Here is a 21487-nt window from a genome sequence, read left to right as displayed (position 1 = left end):
ACAGCATCCTGTATAGGCAATGAACTGCATTTGCTCCCTTCATAACATGGAAGGCATGGGATTATCTTGTTCTCTTATAGGAAATTGAATGAATGCATGTTTGTTTTTCCCCTCAAGTAATATAAAGTAACAAGTACAGAAAAATCATTTTTCATGTTTAGACTACACTCAAGCTACATGGGGCTTGTGCAATCTGCATTCTTTCAGTAAGCAAACTTTTAAAATTTGAGAAGGGTAAGATGTGACTCTACTTGGGAAGTGTTTCTTTTTATTGTGGCTGCCTTTATAGAGCAGTCATTGCTAGAAACGCCCAAGGAGTTTTGAGAGTTTGATTATACAAGTAAATCGCTTCCATTTTTTCATAGTTTTATGTGTTTAAATATAATTCCCCTTTGAATTAGCACTAAAAGCAATAACTACAAATCACTCCTTATACCATATGGCTTCAGTAAATGCTCAGATGTATTGCTCACACAGGTGAGAATATTCTGAAAGCATCTTATGCACAGTCAAGGAAACTGATTACTGCCACTGGGCAAAGAACTCCCTCCCTGTTCAGTCACTGAAAAAATATTATTTGAACCTGCCTGTGAACTCACAGTACAAACTTAAGACATGCAGCCATCTTTAAACTTTGACTGCTTATGTTTCTAATAGATATGGTTTAGGCTTATTCCGTGTTCCTGGCTAAGGCCTCTCTTTTTTTTAAACACCGTCATCTAGAACACACACACAAAAATGCCTAGGGTAATCACCTCCAACGCATGGCAGAAGCTCTTTACAAATAGCCTTTGATTACACATGCTGGCTACACATTGGATTAAATCATTCAAATAATGTAAAATGCATAACCGGATTGGTGGGGAGAATCACCAGATAATGTTGCACCAGTCCACGTCATTTCTGGAGGACCTCCAAAGGCAGGAGGAAAAAACAATAAATCCTGAATTGTGTGTTCCAGAAAGAGTCTAACCAGAGATTGGCTTCAGCAACCGCCCATCATACACCCTTCACTTACAGAAAATAAGCAGAATTTTGTGCTGTGGCATTCCTGAGGGTTTATATAAACTGCTGTTCACTTCCACCTCACCAAGGCTGTGGCTGTGACTGGCTGGATCAATATTACTGGGAACAAGAGCTGCTGAAATCAAAATAACCTTACACACAACATATTCTTAAAATATTATACTCAGTCCCCAGCTGTGAATGTCCTTGCTTCTGTGGTTTTTGCTAAGTGCCTAGGAGCTGAATACACTAAGGTACAGTCAGGTAATAACAAGGTAGCTGCTGCATTGTGCCACAGTGTTTTGTAATTTCCTGTTTGTTTCATGGTCTGATCTAATGTTTTGGTTGTACATATTTCATGTGTAAGTAATTTCTTGCTAGTTATTTCATTTCCCTGAGTGATTAGTGTAATTACGGTGGACTTCACTATAAGTGTTATGACACGGGAGCACGGTATTTCAAGGTTTAATGATTATATGTAATAATCTTTGACTAAATTTATCCCTGATATAACTCAGAATTTAAATTGATCCAGTCAAAGCTGGATGAATTTGGCCCAACATCTTTTCAACTCTATCTATCTTAAGGTTTTATGCTGCTGCTAAGATCTGAATGTTGTCCTCTATGTAAAATCAATTAGCAATAGAAAAGTTCCTAGGAGACTTCATGGTGTCTCTGGCTCCTCTCTTTTCAGGGTCAAAATAACTGCTTGGAGGTAGTGTTTTGGTTTGGTTGATTGGTTGGTTGGTTGGTTGATCTGTTTTTAGTTCCAGGTCACTTTTTGTCTTCTGGTTTTTTAAGATGTGTTTTGATTTGGGGGGGAACAGGGGCAGAGTCCACAGGTCCATAAAGAAAGTAAAAGGCAGGTACATTTAAAACAAATAATTATAATACTCCTCTACAAAGTGTATCGTCAGCCTATAGAATTCTTTGCCAAGCAGGTCATGCAATCAAATATTTTAGCTGGATTGAAAAGAGGCTTGAATAAGTATGAATAGTAACATTTGTACAGTAGTTGTGCATGCTAAGACAGTGGTAATCAAATTTCATACTTCAGAGCATCAGCTGATCAACATGGAGCCTGCCTGGAAGAATTTTTCCCCTCCATGTACAGCATTACACAAGTTATTAGGCACACTGTGTGTGTGGAGGGTGGTGCTGTGGACTTGACAGACCATTGCAAACCTTACTTTACAAAGCTTCACAATAAAACTAAATGGGCTGAAGTAAACTCAGTAAACAATCTTCAGAGTTCAATACCAGAGCAATCTTTGAGCTGTAGGAATGCCAAAAAGCACCTGCAAAATCCTAATAGTTTTATTTATAGATCAGTTATGGAAACTGATTTTTTGCATAGACTAGAAAAGACTGTCAGGTTATAAATAATATATTTAAAAAACAAAATAAGACTCATCTGTATCTTAACATGAGGCTGAGAAATTCTGTGTCTTTACAGGGGAAAAATATTTGTCAACAGGGAAGTTAACTGGGAGAAATATTTATACGGACCACATAATAACTCTTTACATTTTCAAGACTATGACCCCCAGCTCAAACTAATGTTAAATTTTGAAAACATTATTCTAGCTATATTGAATGAGGTACAAAACCTGTATCTCAGTACCTTAACCAAGGAAAACAACCTACTTGAAACAAAACTGTAAGACAGGTAGTCCTCCAAAAGCATTGTTAATGTGGAAAGAAAGTAAGAAATTTAGTTGATTTAAAACTGTACTACTCTTACTTCATTTTTCAGTTGTTCACTAAACACACACATTAAGAACATAAGAATGGCCATACTGGGTCAGACCAAAGGTCCATCCAGCCCAGTATCCTGTCTTCCGACAGCCAGTGCCAGGTGCCCCAAAGGGAGTGAACCTAACAGGTAATGATCAGGTGATCTCTCTCCTGCCATCCATCTCCACCCTCTGACAAACAGGGGCTAGGGACACCATCCCTTACCCATCCCGGCTAATAGCCATTAATCCAGTTCTCTTTTAAACTCTGTTATAGTCCTAGCCTTCACAACCTCCTCAGGCAAGGAGTTCCACAGGTTGACAGTGCGCTCAGTGAAGAAGAACTTCCTTTTATTTGTTTTAAACCTGCTACCTATTAATTTAATTTGGTGGGCTCTAGTTCTTATATTATGGGAACAAGTAAATAACATTTCCTTCTTCACTTTCTCCACACCACTCATGATTTTATATACCTCTATTGTATCCCCCCTTTGTTTCCTCTTCTTCAAGCTGAGAAGTCCTAGCCTGTTTAATCTCTCCTCATATGGGACCCGTTCCAAACCCCTAATAATTTTAGTTGCCCTTCTCTGAACCTTTTCCAATGCCAGTATATCTTTTTTGAGATGAGGGAACCACATCTGTACGCAGTATTCAAGATGTGGGCGTGCTATGGATTTATATAAGGGCAATAAGGTGCAATAAGGCAATATATAAGGGCAATAAGGTACCGTCTTATTCTCTATCCCTTTTTTAATGATTCCTAACATCCCGTTTGCTTTTTTGACTGCCTCTGCACACTGCGTGGACATCTTCAGAGAACTGTCCACAATGACTCCAAGATCTTTCTCCTGATTAGCTGTAGCTAAATTAGCCTCCATCATATTGTATAGTTGGGGTTATTTTTTCCAGTGTGCATTACTTTACATTTATCCACATTAAATTTCATTTGCCATTTTGTTGCCCAATCACTTAGTTTTGTGAGATCTTTTTGAAGTTCTTCACAGTCTGCTTTGGTCTTAACTATCTTGAGCAGTTTAGTATCATCTGTCATTAAAGTCATTCATGCTTGGAAATCAGACATTCTTTTCATGAAGTTTTGGAATTTTTGCTCTCGCTAATTTTGAAAAAATATTTCTCAGGCAATCAAACTGGACTGTTAAGAACCAGACTTTAATCTGTGTTACACAAGTATTGTTAATACAATTAGAGAAAAGTTCAGAACTCGTTCAGAAAATTAGTTAGCCAGTCCTGTGTCATCAGTAACCTTAGGCAGTGTTTTGATAATTGTTTCCTTCATATTCTGTTGAATCTGAGATATAAGTAGTAAGATTACTGTGGTTTCTCAGGTGAGGCAATCAATTTGAGATAAGCTTAGGTAGAGAGCTGAAGAAATTTACTTGGATCTTCTAATTTAAGGCAGATTATAAAATGTAGGACCATTAGCAAAGACATGTGTTAAGTATACTGTCTTCAGTCTCAGGAAAAGTGTTCTTTACAATCGTTAACAAAGTTTTAATTTTGAATCTCTTACCTCCAGTTCACTCTGGTTTTAAACTAATGAAGAAGACCATTTCCCCTGTCGGAAAATACTACGTCCCTAAACGTTTCCCTTCTAGGTAACTTACTAAATATGTCCATCACTGTATTTCCAACGATATAGCCCTTGCTAAGAGAAAGGGAAGGTTTTACTACTGCATATACAGAAGATTGATATTTCCTTGGGCCAAATCCTGGTCCCTGTGCCAAGCCTGTGTAAACTGATTTGGCACAAATGGGCTCTGCAGTGGTTGCAGGAGGGAGGGATTTTCCCTCTAGTCATTGAGCAGTAGCAGAGCATCAGTAATGCCAGTCACAGATTTCTTGCATAATAATGCCACAGCCGTGTGTGAGAGAGAGATGGTCAATCCAATCTGTCTTCACACATTGGCTTAGCAGAGTCCCTCAATGAGTATGTCTATATGGCAGCTGGGAGTGACCCTCGCAGCCTAAGCAGACAGACTCATGCGAGCAAGGCTCAAGCCCACCCAACCCTCTACACTTGAGCTGGGGTGGCTAACCCGAATCTCCGCCAGAGCCACGACGCCCACACAACTATTTTTAGCCTGTTAGCCCTAAGGCTATCTTTATACTGGAATCCAAGAGGTTATTGCAGCTCAGCTGGACATACCTGCACTAGCATGGCTAAAAATAACAGGGTAGACACAGGGGTTCCGTCTTCAGCAGTGCAGGTCAGTATGCAGGGTCCCTGGCATGCTTGTACAGCCTATGCTGCTGCATTTACACTATTTTTTAGCCGTGCTAGCACTGGTATGTCTGCCTGGGCTGCATTCACACCTCAGAGTGCTTCCCTTGTTAACCACTCCCTTCCTTCTGCCCTACACACAGGACCACAGTGGTTCTGCTCACACCAGTGAGGGCAGGAGTAGTTCCTCTGATATCATGAGATTAATCATTCATTCCAGCGAGAGAACCCTGCTCTTCCCCACAGGGTAGCATTCAGGAGAAATGCATGAAGTGACTTACTTTTCACCTGTACATGTTTGTCAGCACAGGCCTAATATGTATCTATTTCTGGACAAAAATATATATTTCCCCCTTTAAACAGATTTTGCTTGGCAAGTTTGAGCTGATCGTACCAGCTCACACCTTTGCAGTCACTTCTTAGTCAAAGTTCACTAATCATCTGAGACTTTTACTCTTAAACAGGTTCCAATATTAAAGAATAAAATTAACTGTTTGTTCAACTATCAGGAATGGGTGTGGAAAGCTGTAAGAGCTGAGATATGAAGGCTGAAAATACCCCCTGTGTGTAACCCAGGGTCAGCAGTGTAACATGTTGTGGGGAAATAGTCTCACACCTGCCCCCTCCACCCCAACTTTTTACTACCCACAGTATGTGCTTTTCAGTGTGACTGCAGGTCCAACACATTTTCACAACCAATTCTTTCCTCCCCCATCAAGTTTTAATATGTCTTTATCTAAGCCTATTGTAAGCTAAGTGCTGAGGTGTCAGACCCTTCCCTTGTTACTAAACTCATGAGCACTCAGATCAGCCTCAATGGACAGATCTATGGCAGCTGACCTCTGAAAATATTTCAAAGGAGGTATCCAGATTCTGATTTTTACTACCACCTTACAACTATCATAAAATCTAGAACTAGGAGGGGGCATAAGAATGTAAAATGTATTTGTTTTTTCTTTCTAGCCACCATGTAAGCGTGTTCTATTCTTGCTAAGGAAGGAAAAAAGCCCCTCTACTTTGTCTAAAATTATTCGATCTTGCGGGGTGAGTGATGGAAAATCTTATTTAAATAAGTTGGAGGGGAAATGGCTAGATACAGAGAATCAAACTGAAGTTATGATTTATTAAGCTTGCTTATGTGGCTGACTTTGTGTTTTTGTGTTGTGATAGTTTTTGTTTGACATGAAGGGCCCAGGTGAAACAGTAATGGACACAATCTAAATAAATAGGCTGGAGCCTTTTGACGTCTTCCAAAATACAATCTGTTTACTCTTTTTGAAATTGCCTTTTATTTCTGCTCTCCATTGTTCTCCAAAATGTTGTCCTGACAAACCAGCACTTGTTTGTTTTTAAATCAAGCCAATTTGGCAGCAGGGAGAAATAAACCAGCTCTTCTAGTTGTAAACTTTTCTGCACTCATAAAAGTTAAAAATGTCCAAATCAAAAAAGCAGTTTACTCTCCAGTATCAAGTTCTGTAGTGTCACTGGTGCACTATGCTATGTTTTATGGTCAGAAAAGGTAGAGGACTGTGACCTTTAGTCACAGAAGTTCTCACTGATCTTAAAGGGTCTACTCACATGAGTTACAATTTGTTGTGAGCAGACCAATGAATGGGTGTGGCTGAGACATCAAATCTAGCTTGAATTGGTAGCTTAGGCATGTGGCTTACCAGCTACAGTTACTTATTTATTTTTTCATAGTTTTACTAATTGTGTCTGATTTTATAATATATTTTATATCCACGTACAGATATAAAGGGCACTGTTGCAGGAAGGGTGGGGCTGTGTTTTACCTTTGGAAATACAAACACTCCTGAAAACGTTAAAAGCATTGCTGACTGAACTACTCAGCTGTTTAGGTATGGTATAAAACTGGACTATGTAAACATGTCACTTGTGGTCTGTTATGACTGCTTCCCACAGTGACTGTAGGAACCTCCCATATGCAAACATCCTGCCCAGTTGTTGTTTTCTGGGAGAGTGAAGCCAAGGTAATTATTCATGTTAATGTAGATCTTAGAGAAAAGAGATGCAAGCATTTTAAGGAAGAACTGGCACTATGATAAGACTTTCCTTTTCTTTCCTGGTGCGAAAGGGTGGATGTATTTTTTCCCCCTAATTCTAAAATGGGCCTCTCTCCGAATCTGGCACAGTGTCCTTAAGGCTATAACTGGACAGTCTCTGCTCTAATGAGGAATTATGATAATTACATCCCAAGGGTTCTGTACTATATTCCATGGGCTATATTTTCAGTTTACTAGCTTCCAGTTCTGGTCCTGGGGCAGTACAGAGCCCAGCTGGAGCTGTATGTTCTAAGTGGGCTAAGGGACATAATCTTATTCTTTCTTGGGGGATATCTATGCTGAAAACCGAAAAAAAGGCCATTTAGACCCCATCTACCTAATTCCTGCAACAGTTGCTAGAAAATCACAGAGGTACTTCAGACTTTAAGGCCAGAAGGGATCATTGTGATCATCTAGTCTGACATCCTGTCTAACCCAGGCCATTGGACTTCCCTTAATTAATTCCTGCTTCCAGTCCAAAAGCTGTAGTTGAACTAGAACACACAGTTTAGAAAAAGATCAGTCTTGATTTAAAAATTTCCAGGGATGGAGAATCCACCACGAGTTGATCCTTTGGTTTACTACTCCCATGCATAAAAAATTTGCACCTTATTTCTAGTCTGAATTTGTCTAGCTTCAACTTCTAGCCATTGGATCTTCTTATACCTTTGACTGCTAGGCTGAAGAGTCTTCTATTATCTAATTTCTGTTCCCCCTGTAGGTGCTTATAGACTGCTCAAGTCACCCCTTAGCATCTTTGTAAAGTGGCCTGTGCCTCTCCCCATTCCCCCACATGTAAGGAAGGAGTCAGGCTCCTTATCACTGTATCATTTGTAAAATGTCTTAGAACTGTAACAGAAAACCAGGCTCGAGGGGGTCAGGGGACTCTTCTATACAGAAGCTCCACAGTGAACCAGAAGGAAACTCACTGGCTGTCAAGGGACCATTTTTCTTGTCCTAATAGTTTCCTGTTCCATGCTGTAAAAAAGCAACTTAGTGAGTCTGTACTATTTCCCCATGCAAATCAGCTCCTGAAAGACTCCTGTTGGACTATGGATGTGTTAGGCTCACCTGGCAGCTTCCCCAAAAGAAGTACTGGAAAGGAGCAGTTAGTTAGCACACACTGAAAATCCCATGGATGGGAACCTATGGCCCACTTCCAGAATAAGTCAATGATTAGGGAGAGTCCCAGGTGAAGTAAGGGTAACAGGAAACAGCAGCTGGACAGAAAATGTAAGAATGAAAGCAGACTTACTGACCTACAAGTGTTCTTATGAGACTTCCTTCCCACTGGCTTGGATGTTTGCTCTGAATTTGGATCCTGACCATTTTTAGGGTTCAGACAAATAACCAAGTCTCCAACAGCATAAAGGGTAAGTACAAAGCTGATCTTTGCTAAGACAAGATGTCTGCAATTTCCTCTCTTGTTCCTCTGACTGAATGCAAATTAGTTCAGTTTTTACAGTCAGAAATGTGGTAGAACAATTGATCTATCCTGTAAAATGAAACTGCATGGATTATTTTAATCCTGTGTGGTGTCTGGTGACTAGAAATTGAAAGCACTTGATCCTGCAGAACTAAAGTAATGCAGCAAAGAGGCAAGGGCTGAGCCAGTAGTTTTGGTGGGGGGTTTTCCCTCTGTGCTCTTTATATAACCTTATCAAATCCACAAAATCTGTTTTCCAAAACACACAATAATAAGTTCTTAGATGCGTTCCTTGATGTTACAACCTTAAGTATTTTGAAGTTGATTTAAGGTAAACTTTGTGGAGTCTGTTGGGAACAGCGGAGTTTAACTGAGCTACATCTGAATGGAGAGGGCTAGTAGCTACGCTCCCGTGATGTGATCCTACCTGGGTTGATGTCGATGACAAAACTTCCATTGACTGCCATGGGAGAAGGAGTGCAGTTTTATTCTCCATCTTTTAATTGTACTACATAATCTTTTTCTCATGATCATTTCCCTAAGAGGGAACATATTGTGTAGAGCACTCATCTTTGATAAGAGACTAGAATGCCTGGTAACGCACCAGCAGTGCTGGTAGGAGACCGAATACTTTCAAATACAGATGACTTACTGTGTAGTCATTACCCTGAGCCTTGTATAGTTTGTTACCTTATGGATGCCAGAGTTGGAGAAGTTGTCACTGTTGGGCAAGTTCCTGGCAAAACTTTTGGTGTAGTGCTTGACGTAAGAAAAACTGGAGGAAAAAATCTTCATTGCATAGATACATTAAATGTACCTTTAGAGTGTAAGTAACTAGAGTAAATGAGATCTCATTTGCAATAGTGTGTGCAGGACTGGTCTTCGTAAAAAAGTATATTCTAGAACCGGGAAGCTAAACAGAATACTAGAGGAGCCCAGTTTGTCTCCACACTTTGTATTTTAAAAACACAAACTCAGTATTCTTTTGGAAGGAAACAGAAGGTTCAGTCTGCAGCTGCTGAGTTCAGTAGCAGAACTTCTATTAACTTTGAAAAACTGCATTACTGTCCCACATCGATGTGTCAGTAGAAGAGGGTTTAGAACAAATTCATGAATTAAACAGTAATAAGTCACCAGATGGTATTCGCCCATACTGCAGAACTCCTAACTGTAGTATGTAACCTATCATTGAAACAAGCCTCTGTACCAGATGACTGAAAGGTAGCTAATGTAATGCCAGTTTTTTAAAAGGGCTCCAGAGGTGATCATGGCAATTACAGGCTGGTAAGCCTAACTTCAGTACCAGCAAAATCGGTAAAAACTATAGTAAAAAGCAGAATTATCAGACACATAGATGAACACAATTTGTTGGGGAAGGGTCAACATGGCCTTTGTAATGGGAAGTCATACCTTACCAATCTATTAGAATTCTTTGAGGAGTCAACAAGCATGTGGACAAGGGTGATCCAGGTGATATAATGTAATTCGATTTTTGGAAAGCCTTTGACAAGGTCCCTCACCAAAGGCTCTTAAGGAAATTAAGTAGTCATGGGGTAACATGGAAGGTCCTCTCATCTATCAGTAACTCGTTAATAGGTAGGAAACAAAGAGCAGGAATAAATGGTCAGTTTTCACAATGGAGAGAGGTAAACATTGGGGTCCCCCAAGCTTCTGTACTGGGACCTGTGCTATTTAACATATTCATTAATGATCTGGAAAAGGGAAGGAATAGTGAAGTGGCATAGTTTTCACATGACATGAAATTATTCAAGATAGTTCAGTCCAAAGCTGACTGCAAAGAATTACTGGGGGATTTCACAAACCTGAGTGACTGGGCAACAAAATCCCCTAACCCCGGCCCTGGCTTTTGTATGCAGAAAAGCAATTGTTGTGGCACTGGTGGGCCATGGAGTTTTTATTGCATGTGAGGGGGGACCTCAGGGGAAAAGAAGGTTGAGAACCCCTGGTCTAGGTAATACTTAGTCCTGCCATGAGTGTAGGGGACTGGCCGAGATGCCCTCTTGAGGTCCCTTCCACTCCTATGATTCTATGAAAATGGCAGATGAAATTCAACATTGATAAGGACAAAGTAATGCACACTGGGAAAAAAATAATGCCAACTACACACACATAACAATAGGGTCTAAATGAGCTGTAACTGCTCAAGAAAGAGATCTTAGCATATTGTGGATAATTCTCTGAAAACTTCAGCTCAATGCACAGCTGTGGTCAAAGAGGCTAGGAGAATGTTAGGACCTATTAGGAAAGTGGTAGATATATACCATGTATACTCATTCATTAGCCTGTTCATTTTTAAGCTGACCCCCCCCCAAGATGCATAGGTAAAAATAGTAAAAACTGTATGACCCTTTTATAAGCCGACCCTATATTTCAGGAGTTGGCAAACTTTGGCTCCTGGCCCATCAGGGTAAGCTGCTGGCGGGTCAGGACATTTTGTTTACCTGGAGCATTCACAGACATGGAACCCCTCAGCTGCCAGTGGCCGCAGTTTGCCGTTCCCAGCCAAGGGGAGCTGTGGGAAGTGGTGCCACTTCCCGCAGCTTCCATTGGCTGGGAACACCAAACCACGGCCACAGGGAACTGAGGGGCTCCATGCCTGCAGACGCTCCAGGTAAATAAAATGACAATGTATTAGATATTCAATTCAATGATTTCATAGGGTTTAAAATCATCAAATTTTGGTGTAGACCTGTTTATAAGCCGACCCCCACTCTTTGATGCATCACTTTTTTAGCAAAAATATTCGGCTTATGAACAAGTATATACGGTACTCCTATATAATTCTATGGTGCACCCACACCTTGAATACTGTGTCCAGTTCTGGTTGCCCTATCTCAAAAAGGATATAATGGAACTAGAAAAGGTTCAGAGAAGGGCAACAAAGATAATCAAAGGTATGGAATGACTTCCATCCGAGGGGAGACTAAAAAGATTAGGGCTGTTCAACTTAGAAAAGAGATGATTAAGGGAGGATATGATCAAGATCTATAAAATCATGAATGGTGTGGGGGGGAAAGTGATTAGAGAATATTATTTACCCTTTCTCACAATACAAAAACCAGGTGCCACCCACCTAAATTCATAGCGAGCAGTTTAATACAAACAAGGGAAAGAACTTTTTCATATAATGCACATTTAACATGTGGAACTCCAGTGCTGTGAGATGCTGTGATGGCCAAACGTATAGCAGGGTTAAAAAAACTAGATAAATTCATGGAGGATAGATCCTTCAGTGGCTATTAGTCAAGATGGTAGACAGTGTAACCCCATGCTGAGGGCAACCCTAAAATCTCTGACTGCCAGAAGCTGGGAAAGGAAGAAGGGGTGAAACTCTCTCTAAAATTGCTTTGTTCTGTACACTTCCCTTGAAGCTCTGTTACTAGACAGTGTCCGAGACAGGATACTGTGCTAGATGGATCATTGGTCTGACCCAGTATGGCCGTTCTTACGTTCAATGAGAACAGGAGTAGGCACTCTGGGCCTGAAATGCTGAGCATTGTCAACTTCTAAACGGTGGTGCTTAGGAACTCTTGGGACTGGCTCCTGTCTGGGAAAGGATCTCCACTGAAGTACACAGAGGTTATGAAGGCTATATATGTTATGAGACAGATTGTATCAAGTAAATCAGGGTGCAAACTTTAGCCCTGAAGGATTAGGAGACACAGAATTCAGGTGGTGCCAAATCCTGTGTGGTGTTTAGTTCTTATTCCAGCAAATTTCTGATGACTTCAATGAGTTTTGGCTAAGGAAGGACTTCAGACTTTGTGCTGCATAGAAGAAACTAGCAGAGTCAGAAATAGGAGAGAATAGCAAACACCGTTTTAAAAGAGAGTCTCAGACAATGCTGCCCTTGGTCTCATGCACCCTTCAGCAGCCATGGCTGGGAGAAGAAGAGCACCAAAACCTAGTATAGATGCTGTCTGGGTGTTCGTACAGACACGGCCACTGGTTTTGATCTACCTAGCTTTTACATTTCAAGCACCAGAGTTTCTCCATGGCTTCTCCTCAAAACACCAAGAGACCTGGGTTCACTCTTGTAGGGCAGGGCAATGAAAAAGGGGTGGCTCAGGCAAATAGAAAACCATTGAATGAAAGAAAAAAAGCAAGGGATAAAGAAGCTTTGCAACTTTGTCAACTTAAAACTACAGAACAAACGTACTGTCAACTGTCAACTTAAAACTACAGAACAAACCTACTGATCTTTCTAGCCACTTTACATCTTAAAATAACCTGTTAAGGGATTTACCAGCCTACTTTCATTGGAGCCGAATTGGCCCTCTCATTCTCATCTCCAAGTCCTCCTGTCAGGGAGACTCTGCACCTGGCCAAGTGGGGTGTGAGGCTTTGACTCAGTCTTGTGACCTTAAGCATACCTGCCATGCTCCAGCCACTGACATTGCAGGGAGCTCAGGATGAGACAGGAACTAAACATCACACAGAATCATAGACACTGGAAATGAAGATGTCTTAGAATATCAGTCCATCTCCTGACCAGTGCAGGTTTGTTCCCCTTTGTAATTTTCCTGTGTTTTTGACATTCCGGTATGAAAAACACCTAAAATGCCAGCCTATGCCAAACCACTTAAATGCTTTGGGCCAGATTCCTCCCCACAATCTAGCACTAAGTAAATAGTGCCATACTTTGGGAAGAGTCCTAATACCTCCTCCCTTGTGGAGCATGGTGCTGTCCAGCATAAGTAAGGGTGGCAGAACATAGCCTGTGCACATCTGAAAAGCAATGCTGTAACACACCATAGCAATGTCTGTGTGCTTTTTTGTAGTTGAGTTCTCTAAGCAGTGGGTTGGGGCAATGACATTCTTCTTGCACGCAAATGCCAGGGATGTACATGGGAGGGTGGTTACAAAGCCAGCCTTACCATGGAACAGGCAGGAGCTGAACAGGTTTTCCACACAGCTCTGCTAATGCACCTCAAAAAGAAAAGGAATACTTGTGGCACCTTAGAGACTAACCAATTTATTTGAGCACAAGCTTTCGTGAGCTACAGCTCACTTCATTGGATGCGTACTGTGGAAAGTGTAGAAGATCTTTTTATATACACACAAAGCATGAAAAAATACCTCCTCCCACCCCACTCTCTGGAGGAGGTATTTTTTCATGCTTTGTGTGTATATAAAAAGATCTTCTACACTTTCCACAGTACGCATCCGATGAAGTGAGCTGTAGCTCACGAAAGCTTATGCTCAAATAAATTGGTTAGTCTCTAAGGTGCCACAAGTACTCCTTTTCTTTTTGCAAATACAGACTAACACGGCTGTTACTCTGAAACCTGTCATAATGCACCTTGTTGCGGTTCAGTGATGAGACAGAACACAGCTTTATGCAAGCAAACAGGCTGGTCAGCGGAGATGGGCTGTTCTGCCCCCCCGCCTTCCACCTTCTCCTTTTATTATATTTCTCCCCCTAAGCATTACACACTGCTACACAAAGGAATGTATGACGTTGATTCATATGCTTAGTTACCATCCTCTATCTACTACAATCCTGGTTCTCAGGCCTTGAGCCCAGGCTAAAGAAACCTCCCACAGTTGCTGTCCAAACAATCAAGTTCTCAGGGTTCATATCTAGCCCTTGTCCTTGGATAGAGCAATGTGTGCATTGCTCCTAGGAAACAGTCAGGGTGTGCCCCGCCTGCTTCCAGGTGGAATAGCTAGACATTAACCCTTCAGCACCTCAGTATCCCCTGGTATTATCCCCAGTTTTATGGTCCAAAAGAAAAGAATCATGCCCACTGCAATGGTGTCTTTACTAGAACGCAGAGAGCTTGTATTTAACATTATGTTTATCTAAATGTTACACAATTCTAATAATAGCAACAAAAAGCTGGTGTTGACTACAACCTGCAGCACAGAGCTCAACCTTCCAAATGGAGGACGATCTTCTGTCACTGCCGTTATTCTCCAGCTAACAATGGCAGCCATGCTGCTTGCTCACTAAATTGTGAAACAGTGCACAATGCTCTTGTGATGAGGTCATGGGCCAGTTCCACTGATCTAGGAGCAGAAATGGTAACATCTGCACATGTGAAGATGAAGGGTAGTAATTTGCCTTCTCAGTGAAGAGACAAGATATAGAGGCAGGCAGAAAGTGACATGTTGTGGCCATGCAATTTAAATGGAGAAGTGTAATAAGCAAGTGAGACTTTGTACAGGGCAAAAGTAAAATAGGCAGAATTTCCTTGTGGGATTTACTTATTTAGATTAAGTTGGTGGAAAGGTCCAATGGGTGCAATTTCTACAAGTTTTTGTTTTTACCAGTTCAACTGGCATTCCCCATTATATTAGGAATATCAAACAAGTAAAAGCTTTCAGACCAGTAGAATCATTTTGAAGGCAGAAACTGTATGTACTAACCACAGCGCACAACATAGTCACCACTACAGTATCAGTTACAGACAGCCCTACGCCAGTGTAATGCATTGATCCAAGATTTTATACGTCTAATTAGATCAGTTTTTACAAGAAGCCTAATTCCAAAGGAAACCAACTAAGTTTTCAGAAGCATTACATGAAGTTCACAGAGTAAGATATAAGCTGTTCATCCAGGACTGTGTGTTTAAAACACACCCAATGGACCAGGGGTTGAGAGATTAAAGATCTTTAGGGGTCTGAATTTTCACTGACTTTTTTTTTTTTTACACAAGTGATACAAAACAGAACACAAATGCAACAATGCATCAGAGGATCAGTTGCATCCCCACACCCATGGTATTGGCCCTTTTAGATATTTTTTGGTCCTTTCCTCTGTCAAGGTAGTGGTTTTAGAAGGAACATGAGGGACTGGCTGTGTTTGTCTGGAAGAGATTCTGCCGCTTTGCAAAGACGAAAAATATCTGGGATTCAGAAATGGGTTCCAGACCTCATTAAATAAATAACTCTAACTGGTTCCAAGATAGCAAACCTTTTCAAAGAACACTCGCTTCCCCAGTTCATAAAGCTAGCCTGCTGAGTTGGGGAAAGAATTTGGCACACAAGCAAAAGGTTTTACTAGTTGTATTCATTTCTTGAGAAATGAATGCAAAAACAAACTGAAAGGAGAAGGATTTTTAACATGAAGTGTCTCTGCAACTCATTGTCTAATGACTAGTAGATTTAAACAGAATCATGAATAACTGCTTTTCAGAAGAATCATAGACCAAAGGCAGAACAAAGGCAATGAGGAAGCTTGGTCATAGGTTTTGGCAGCTGTTGGTCAGTGCCCCTTCCCCTTTGTTAGCTTGTCAAATGCCTGGCACCTTCTAGGTCCAGTTCTTACGTCATTGTTATCTTTTATGACACATTCTCAGGGTTCAGGAAAAAGGGCATGTCTTCTAGCCTTAACTACAGCTAAAATATACCAAACTGTTCAGCAGGTAGTTCTTTTTCATCCCTGCTCTCGCTTTCTCTCCTCCTTACATCTACACCCGTACTCTTGAGATAGTGTCATAGCCACCATCCTTAAGGACAAAGAGCATGGACAGAATCCCCATCAAATCCGATCAACCATCTCTAACAAAGGATTTGCTAAGTGACCCCAGACACTTTCCCTTTCCTTAAGTGCTGTCTTTGGAACAATGAACTAGGGTCAGGTATCAAAGCTAGAGTTCTTATATGGCAGTGCAGTGAATTACCACTAGGCTAGAAGAAAAGGAGTACTTGTGGCACCTTAGAGACTAACCAATTTATTAGAGCATAAGCTTTCGTGAGCTACAGCTCACTTCCTCAGATGCATATCGTGGAAACTGCAGCAGGCTTTATATATACACAGAGAATATTTCATTCTCTGTGTATATATAAAGCCTGCTGCAGTTTCCACGATATGCATCTGAGGAAGTGAGCTGTAGCTCACGAAAGCTTATGCTCTAATAAATTGGTTAGTCTCTAAGGTGCCACAAGTACTCCTTTTCTTTTTGCGAATACAGACTAACACGGCTGTTACTCTGAAACCTGTCACTAGGCTAGAGACTCTCTGAAGCTCTGGTTTGTTGTCCTGAAATATGTGATGACAAATTGGAAAGATACATTGAAACTGTGAGCGGCTTAACAAAATAAGCATATGAAAATGTCAAGCTAAAGAAAAACAGAAACATAACCTTGAACCCAAACTTGGCACCAACTACCAGTTTTCTTTAACATATCCCAAGCATGTGTTGTACTTTTCTTTTGTATTCTGTTGTAATTACCTTCAGACAACTTGGGAGATTGTAGGATGACTAATCTATTGGTGCTATGTAAATGTTAATTATTAGCACTATATCTCACCAACTCTTGGTAACTCATACTTACACCAGAGGGATTCTTTAAAGAGAGAGAAAACAATGCAATTTTCTAAAGAACTCTGCAGACTTTCCTTTCCAACATGTAACATACAAAATAATAACTTCCTTATGTAAACTGAATGTTACTTTCTTCAGATTTCATATAGCAAGTTACTGAAAAGAACTGTAGTGTTACGGGGACACAAATCACAGTTTTCTAAACTTGATTTTAAAAAAGAACTCCAATTTTAAGTTTTTCATCTAGACTGTAGTGAATGTTTCAGGTATATTTCAAATGTAGGAGATTGTTTGATAATATCCCTATCACCATGTGACAGGTTGCTGATATCACTTTGTATTCCTATGGATACTCTTTACTCTACTTTAATACTAATAATTTCTACAACTTCAGGCAAACAGGATGGCAGGAAAAGCCCTATTGTTTCCAAATGCACGTTGAAGCAAACAAGAAAACTTGTCATCTTTGCAAGAGAAAGAGGCTTTTCATGGAGAACCTAGCTAGTCTAACTGAAGTCGGACGAACGGATCCCAGTGAGGGACAATTTAACAAGATTCCAGTCAACATATATCTATCAGTACAGAGACAGTATCTCTTGTTGACTTTGTTCTACATGTTTTAGCTAATCAACTAATACTGAAAAGAATTACTGTGAAGCTAACAAAGATGGAATTTAAATACAAAACTGGCTATTTAAATACCATCCAGGGTTTGTATAAGTGTGAAGGAGAGAGGTAAGTCATGTTTGAAAAGTCAGATTGTCTGATCCACCAAAGAACAGTAGACTATTTTTCAGAGCACACCCAAGCTGTAACTTAGGTTAAGGATGTGGGAGAGATATTTATATCAAAGGGGATGGAACAACTTTGAGCATGAATTGCTGAAGACTGTAGTGGCATTTTATAATCCTAATAAATCAGAGGGCAGTCTTCAAACAAGAGAAATGTAATATTTTTATTCTCCAAAACCTAGAAAGGCCTCAAGCCAGCTTCTGATTTGGGTGAGAAAATTGAGGAAAGTCTCTACCCAGTTTGTTTGGCATATGTGCTGCAAGTTTGTGTTTTTGCAGCTACAATTTACAAACCACTTCAGGCCCCTGGAAAGCTTGACCCTAAACAATAATGCAGATTTTGTTATTGTTGCCAATAAAACAACCAAAAAAGATTCCTGCACAGAAAAATGAAACTTCTCTGCTAGCTATTACATAATCTCTTTTTCCTTTGCATAAATTCAAGAAGTCTCTTTTAATGAGGATTTATTGCTCACTTAAATTATTAACTTTGTGTGCTAAATTATTAATGAAAGAGTGAAGGATTAAATAATTCAGGTCAATGTAAGAGTTCTGAGAGTCTGGAACTAAATGAGATAGCATGAAGGCCTTGGGGGAGCTTCTGTAAGTCAAGGGTGACTTGACTTGCAGAAGAAAATAAAAATGGGTTGATCTCACAATCATTGCACCTGGCAATTGGAATTATGGGTGCAGAAAGGTCTTCAGGATAAGAAAAGTATGTGGCTAGAGGGCTAACCTTGGTCTGTCATCCATAATCTTCTTCCACCTGTTTTACTAGTCCCGGTTATAAAATGAAAGAAATCTACAAAGTTAAAAAGCCCACATGGGCACTGGTTTTGCCTGTCCAGAATTCTCAGTTTTCCCTGAACTAGATTAATGAAAATTCATAATTAAAATTTAAAAATACGTAAGTTAAAATAAATGTTATGTGTGGGCTTTCCCCTTGTTGCTTTAAAATAAATATGCAATATTAAAATCTTCCCCTTCTTCCAAAATTGAGGCATGCTGCTGCTTGTAGGATTTTTGGTACTTTCTGTTTGATTTGTCTCCAAGGTTAATGCACCATGAACAAAAAAACAAAGCAAAATATTAATCAAACAAAAGCTGTTCAAAAATATGTACTCTGTCAGGGGCCTTGAAATCCTTACGGTCCTAAAATACCTTGCATTTGCTTGCATTTTTTAATTAATGTCAATTAGCAAAAAGAGGCAGTGCTTAAGTCACTTTCTTACTCCTCCTCCTTCCTCTGACATTCCAGCTTCAAGCAGCATCATAGTGTATCTCCTGAGGCACATTTTGCATTATGGCTTTGTGGTGCAGTAAAATCTTATTTTGCTGCTATGCTAACAGCTCTTCTTATGGCTCTAAATGCAACTTGTGATCCCATTTGGAGAACATTAGTAAAGCTATTTAGTAATGTGCCAACAAAGGTGCTTTTAGTTGAATATTTACCTCACCAATTAAAACTCTGGTTCTTTCTGTCCTGAATCATATACCTTGTAGCTTCCAACCCCTATTACTTCTGCAGTCATTTTCTTACCTTAGCAAGGTGTGTTTGTAGTTTGTTCTTTGTATCAGCTATTTCAGCAATGCGATTGGTAAAGGCCAAGTTGGTATCAGTAAATTGCTTCCACATTTCCTCAGATACATTCTCCAGTGTGTTTTCTGTTTCTTCACGGAGCTTGATGGAGTTGGCCCGTGCATTCTGAGAGTGCCTGATATTGTCATCACTGAACTTTGCCCATGTCTCAGGAACTGAAACTCTGGAAGAAAACAATTTGAACTGAGAGGAAAAGAATGAAGTCCTCAGCCGAAATGAGGCTTGCATTCAATTACCACAACTGCAAAGCACTTAATGAATTAAACACTTAAATGCATGAGCTAACTTGGGGGGCTCATTCCATTATCTTATTGTTCCACACTGGAACCAGTTTGTGCAGGAGAAACAGAAAAATGTTTTCAATTTTGAACAAACTTTCAGAAGAGCTACTGCTTTTACAGTTTTCAGAGTAACAGCCGTGTTAGTCTGTCTTCGCAAAAAGAAAAGGAGTACTTATGGCACCTTAGAGACTAACCAATTTATTTGAGCATGAGCTTTCGTGAGCTACAGCTCACTTCATCGGATACAGTGTTCCTATAGCTTTCTTGGGTTTTGGAGTAGATATCAGTTAAAAAAAGTGCACAGCCATTTTGTAAGATTCTCAAGCCAATGACAGTTATCCATTGTCTGATGTACCTTAGTGCCAAAGAACCATCTTTAGAGATTAATTGTCTTGTAAAAGTATAAATGTGTATGAAAGTGGCTGACATACAAAGGATTTATATTCATTGAGTGCACCACCAGAGATGTACAAGTTTGAAACAGGTCAGAATAAAGGGAAAGAAGGATGTAAAACTAGTTCAGGCAGCAGGAGGAGGAGGAATGGAAAATTTATCCAACTTTCAGGAAGTTAAGTGATTTACATTAATCCCACAGACAAATCTTCCTTTTTCCAGTTAACACTTGTAAGACAGGCAATCTAAGGTCTCATTGCATCTGACTTCATTACCAGGCTAAGTTTCTTTTTGTTTTGCTTTTTAAAGAATGACCTGTTCTTACATAATTTCCTCCATATACTTAAGCACAAAATTACAATTTTTCAACATCAGGCACATATGTCAACGTTATATGCCTATCCTGCTCTTTAACAAGTGTATAGAGCGATCTGAGTTCATGCCCAGTGTATTTGAGTTGGCACTTGGCATATTTTGTCCAGCACAAAGAATCTGATTCCCTCACCCAACATGCCATTAAAGTATCTCAGACAAAGTATAAGGTCTTTTTCTCCCCTGGTAATTATTTTAGGAGGGACAGATTTGAAGACTACATTTTAGTGAAACAACTAGTTCTGTGACCTTTTGCATTTCAGTCTTTTTTGGATGCCTGTAGGAGGAGTTGGTGGTGTGCATAGGTGAAGTATCCCCTCCTTTCCCCAAAGCATCACATCTAAGGGTATGTCTACACTACCCGCCAGATCGGCGGGCAGCGATCAATCCAGCGGGGGTCGATTTATCGCGTCTAGTCTAGACACGATAAATCGATCCCCGAACGCTCTTCCATCGACTCCTGTACTCCACCGCCATGAGAGGTGCAGGCAGAGTTGACGGGGGAGTGGCAGCAGTCGACTCACCGCAGTGAAGATACCATGATAAGTCGATCTAAGTGTCTTGACTTCAGCTACGTTATTCATGTAGTTGAAGTTGAGTAACTTAGTAACTTAGATCGATCCCCCCGCCTAGTGTAGACCAGGGCTAAGAGACTTTGCTCCTGGAATAGCACTGCTTATGCAACAAGAGGGTAGCCTCCAACTTCTTTTTCAGTCATGGAGTTTCTGCTGACTTATCCCCCTCTTTAACAGTGTTTCTGATCTCTCACCTCAGGTCCCTGAAACCTTGTGCTCACTAGTGCAGTGCCACCCTGCAGCACTGCTGCAACTAGTGCAAAGGGTTATAGGTCACGTTTGGATGCAGGAGCCAGGCACTACCTGACTCAGCCTGACCTATGATTCAGGGGAATCAATGAGTTGTTGGGAAGGAGAGAGAAGTGAATGATTGTGTGCTTGTATTCCTGTAGGGCATCCTACATGCTTCCAATGCCTGCGGTAGTCTGCAATTGCTATACATAGACTGGAGTTGGAGGAGGAACAAGAGTATTGTGCTTACGGCCCTGAACTGGGATTCAGAAGAACTGGCTCCAATTCCCACCTCTGCCCCAGTCTTTCTGTGTGGTCTTGGACAACTCACTTAATTCCCCCTGTGCCTCAATTCCCCATATGTAAAATGGAGATAAAACCTTGGCAACCGTCAATCCAAACTGCATCATGGTATACGTACACATAAGACTTCTGCTCAGGTGCCTGCAGAATCCACTTCTGGCTGACAAGCCCAATT

At 40.5% G+C, this 21487-nt stretch overlaps 1 protein-coding gene across 2 annotated transcripts in view; it reads right to left on the bottom strand.

Annotated features, from left to right (window-relative positions):
• TEKT5 (tektin 5) overlaps positions 1–21487 on the bottom strand; it is a 65833-nt gene that overhangs the window by 25787 nt on the left and 18559 nt on the right. For both annotated transcript variants that reach the window (XR_014713304.1, XM_084641118.1), the window contains one exon: positions 19098–19320. Coding sequence is in view for 1 of the 2 variants with exons in the window: in XM_084641118.1 (XP_084497244.1) it covers positions 19098–19320 (223 nt within the window). In the remaining variant the exon portion in view is untranslated. The remainder of the gene's footprint in view (positions 1–19097; positions 19321–21487) is intronic.

The sequence above is a fragment of the Lepidochelys olivacea genome (assembly GCF_965140295.1).
Source record: "Lepidochelys olivacea isolate rLepOli2 genome assembly, chromosome: 10".
Lineage (NCBI taxonomy): Eukaryota > Metazoa > Chordata > Testudines > Cheloniidae > Lepidochelys > Lepidochelys olivacea.
This window is presented reverse-complemented; position numbering and strand designations above follow the sequence as displayed.